General features: G+C 42.3%; 1 protein-coding gene across 1 annotated transcript; it reads right to left on the reverse strand.

Annotated features, from left to right (window-relative positions):
- Positions 1-531: 531 nt before the first annotated feature.
- On the reverse strand, positions 532-4,521 carry LOC104956619 (exonuclease mut-7 homolog; the record flags this gene model as incomplete). Its single annotated transcript, XM_010784133.1, has 7 exons — positions 532-705; positions 812-865; positions 1,328-1,546; positions 2,619-2,773; positions 2,925-3,108; positions 4,125-4,234; positions 4,323-4,521. Coding segments are annotated over 7 exons (1,095 nt in total), but the record flags the coding sequence as incomplete, so codon positions are not given.
- Positions 4,522-4,721: the final 200 nt, after the last annotated feature.

Here is a 4,721-nt window from a genome sequence, read left to right on the forward strand (position 1 = left end):
CCTTTCAGTGTCTCCTGGGTCAGCCCTGGGGTCTGAACATACCCAGAATACCTCAACAGGGCACCTTTCACATGAAGGTGCAGCCGATTAGCTTATCCTTTCAGTACGGAGTGCTTGTTGATGACATTTCCTTCTCTTAGCCACCATCTTAGTCATTAACACCATCTTCTCAGAAAAGTTAAGTTATTATTGGTATTCTAATGCCCCACTTCTCCATTTCCTTTTATTATATGTTTAATACTTCCCCTTTCTCAACTTCGGCTCTTTTTTATAACCACAGAAATATTGCATGGGTTTTCATATTAGTAGTTCTACTTCCTGATATAGAAACGCAAACCTTTTCCTCTTTCTCATTGAAAGTAAAGCAGGGCAAAAAGAAGTCAGTAGGATGCATGTTATGATACTTGGATTACTTCAATATATTGTGATGTATTCAATACTGTAATTAAGGTGATACATATTGGGAATTTAAAATTGAATTTCAGGAAATAATAAGGAACTGACCACTATATGCGAAAGACTATACACAGTTCATTTAATAAATACATTGAGAAACAGCGTGAGTTTCCTTACCTGGCAGCGGCTGAAGATGTCACAGTGCTTGAGCTGCACATTGAAGTGTCGGAGGACTTGAGCGGCCTGGTCTCGGGCCTTTTCGGCACAGTCCAGGGACAGACAGCGACCCTCTCCTACCTGGGACCGCAGCTAAGAGGGGAGACAAAGGCAGTGTGTAAGCAAACAAGGAACATACATAAACATGTTCATCATCAGTTTGTGGACTTCAGATTTGTTGATATTAGTAAGTACTCACAGTTTGATACGGTTGTCCACACGTAAGAATGAATCGGCCTTCAGCTTGTGCTAACTGACACACAACAAATACACATTAGAACATAAACAACACATATATACACACATTTTATTCTAGGTTATCCAAAAGATGAAACTTATCAAAAACAAAATGGCAATGATATAACAATTTCCAATATTTGCATGATTTATCGATCGATCCATCAGCGCTTCGTGCTTCAAAAACTTCACTTTTATTTCTGCGCTCTAAAAACAGTTTGCTCTTCTTTGTGCTGCACATTAGGGGGGAACATACCTGTATTAACAAGGCGGCCCTTAAGCAACTTAACAGGAACATACATTAACATTACATTTCATTTTTGTATTTTTAGGGTGATGACATAATAAAATATGACCGTCATTCAAAGCTTCCTTTCGTAAACCTCAGCAGAAGTTTAAAATAAATATTTAATTTAGGATTAATCTAGTTGAATGAGTATAAAAAGGTATGTGTCTTAAGCTGGGACGTCTAACTAACCTTTGCTGCCACTCTGTGATCATCAGTGTTCTCCAACATGATCACATCGACTCCCAGGCAGCGCAGGTATCTCCCGAGTCCCTGCAGCATGTTGTCACACACCACCCGCAAGTGCTGGGGGGGCAGAGGGGGGGCGTCTTCAGAAGGCTTCTCGCCACACAGGAGGCCTTTCTCTCTGTCGGAGCGAGGGGGGCTGACCCTTTGAGCCCCCTGACATTCCTAAATGGACAGAGACAATAATGTGATACTTAACTGATCCCCACAGGGGGATTTTCTTTTCACTTGCACCGCAGTGCAGGGAGGTCAAAGCACAGGGAGAGCTTTACAAACGCACCCCTGGAGCTGCGAGGAGCTGCTGAAGTTTCTCGGTCAAACACATTATCTCCCCATGCAGGTTAGACGCTCAAATCTAGGTTTCGCAGTTTGTTCTTTAAGTGGGTTTGATCCAATTCATTGCAGTTTGTGAAGTTAAACAAACATCAAACATAACTCTGTTGACTTTGGTGTGAGTTGCTGAGTCTTTGAAGTATGGCCCTTAGAGTTGACTGCCTGCTCAATAATGGAACTACATGGCACTCTGTTTATGTTGCTCTTAGTAGCAGAAATCATGACCCAATTACTCAAGATGATCAACTGATATTGGTGCTAAAATGTTCTCAAAGAAACAATTTATTTTACTAAACTACATCCGCCAACCATACCACCGCATAGAATAAAGTGTGCATCTGCTTAGGGTCATGATTTATGGAAGGAGACATGGATGATGAGGTTTTTAAACCGATTTTTGGAACCACAAGCCAAGTACCATCTAGTTCCATTGCATTTGATGTGAAGCAGACGCCTTTACAGCTGATGCCTCAAACACTCTGCAACTCACACAGAACAACTATCTAGAATGAAAAAGAGGTCTACTGGTAAATATTATTTTTTGATTGTGGGGTGACATGAAGCATTTCAAATACTATTCTGATACAAGGCCCTCCTAAAGTTACCTGCTGGTTTTTTCTCAGGTTGTTTATTCATGAGAAGTTGCACAGAACTGTGAGAGGAGGACCATACTGTATCAAACGTATTCAGAGTCAAACATGAACATGTCAGGGTCAGGAACTGCTCAGGTACCTAATGGATTCTTCCACATTCTCATGATGAAATGTCCCGCTCTTGATTTCAGCCTTTCTGTATAAGACGAAATGTTGAAGGATTCATTTGTCCTTACATCCACTACTCAAGCCATTTGGTATCAGTTGAAAACCATCAAAAACAACTATTGCTGGAAGATTTGACTCCTGACCTCTTTGTCACAGGACTTTTCCTCATTCTTCTTTTTGCCTCCTCTTTTCTCTGATTGGCGGGACATGATGCTGCGCAGGTCCGACGGTAGCCCAAATTGATCTGGATTGCTGGATAGGACTGAGTACACCTCCAGCAAACAGCAGGCATCTGCCACTAGATGGACGTTAAAAAAAACAAGAGAGGGAGAGGGGTGAATGTATTGGTTAGCAGCTCGTCAGGGGATAACGAAATAATCTGTTCTATAGTGAAAAGAGCATCAACCATCTGTCTCGCTGTCATTGTCTGTGTGTGCATTATACCGTACCTGCATATCTAATTTGGCTGATGCGCATTGGCCGTTTCTCCCAGTTGGACATCTGCTCGGTCTTGTCCAGGGGCTTTTTGAGGACCTGTTGTACCAGCAGACTGAGGCCTTTCTCTGAGGAGCCCTCTCCTACCAGCACCTCTTTGGGTCCATTCTGAGGCCTGTTGATCTTTTGACGCTGGATCTGTAGACAACATTATAGAAATTCAAAGTCAGAATAACATGGTTAGGTCCATACTTCAGATTCATCGACTAAAGAGCTGTTAAGCAAATCTATGAATGACCTCGGCCAAGGTGATTATGTTTTCCTGTCAACAGGATTATGAAATAACTCCAGTAAAGGCTCGATTTTGATGAAACTTGATGGAAGGGTGAAGTATGTTTCATTACATTTTAGAGCTGATCTGTATTAGGAGGTGGATACTCTAATTATGTAATCATTGCTGCAATGATGTGACACCAAAGTCAGTAGAACACCTCATTTTGAAAGTGGGACCACTCCACTTTTTAACATCCATTTAGTGGCAGATGCCTACTGCTTTAATGTCCTGTTACAACATCCTCTTTCACTCAGACATTCCTTTCTCTGTGATTTTCAAAAACATTTCTTGGATTCCTCAGATCCTGCAGCATGCAGCGTACTCCAGCAGATGGTGAGGTGACCTCATGGGTAACAGACCCTTGTTGCCGTTTCCACATTCCTATCCACCTCAGAGACTTAGCTACATATATCTCAGGCAAACTACTGGGCCACAGCTGCAGGATGTACCTGAGTTATGACCATGCAATGAAACACAGAACCAAAAGTTACAATCCCCTCGTCCTCTAACCCGAGTTGGATGGGGGACAATGGCAATGCCAACACTGGTGCTTACTGAGCTGAACCAGGCTACTCAGTTCCAGACACTCTTAAGTATCAAAACCCACGCCATACTTCTGTACACCTACTGCTGGGACACATTTCTCTTGGCTGAGAATCTTGCCTGGCACTGTAGTATGCTTAATGTTATACTAAAGGAAATAGAAGCACAAACCCAATTCATAGGCACCCACATTTGCTGTTTTGAAACAAATAAAGTAAAAACAATACAGTAGGGCTACAACGAATCTGCAGAGTAGTCTCTAGATTTATCGATTGACAGGTTGTTCTATCTATGTCAGAACATGTAAATATATTGTGAACATGTATGTGAATTTTACCTTTGGGTGTATTTTAAGAAGATCAAGCACCCCCTCCATCTTTAATGGCTCCTCTAAAAGCTGCTGCCAAGTGGCCAGGAGACACTTGATATCTCCTGACATACCATAACCTGAATAGGAAGAATGTCAGAGATGGAAATTATAAACAGAAATGCCTCAGATGAAATTGATTTAACCTTACTTAAGTATGTTTCTTACCCAGTTTGATGATGCTCCTGTCAGAGAACAAGCTCCTGATGAAACTAACAGTCCCAGGGTGTTGACAGAATCCAGCTACACAAAGGTCTAATAAGAAAACCTGATCCAAAGCAGCAAGCTGTATCAGGGCCACTCTCTGAGTGGAGATACAGCCAAAGGTGGGCTGCCACTCCATGTCAACTCCTACCACACCACCCTCCTGGAGAAATCATAGGTAAACAAAGACAGGGGTGGTTAAGACTGCAGCAACAAATTAAAATAATGCAAAAAGTAAAGGATATATACACTCTAAGACAGCGGTTTTCAAAGTGTGAGGCGCGCCTCCCCAGGGGGGCGCCAGAGAGCTTCAGGGGAGGCGCAGCGTCAGAAAAAAATAACGAGAAATAGTGAAATCTAGCT

The sequence above is a fragment of the Notothenia coriiceps genome, unplaced genomic scaffold, assembly GCF_000735185.1.
Source record: "Notothenia coriiceps isolate Sejong01 unplaced genomic scaffold, NC01 NC01_scaffold00026152, whole genome shotgun sequence".
Lineage (NCBI taxonomy): Eukaryota > Metazoa > Chordata > Actinopteri > Perciformes > Nototheniidae > Notothenia > Notothenia coriiceps.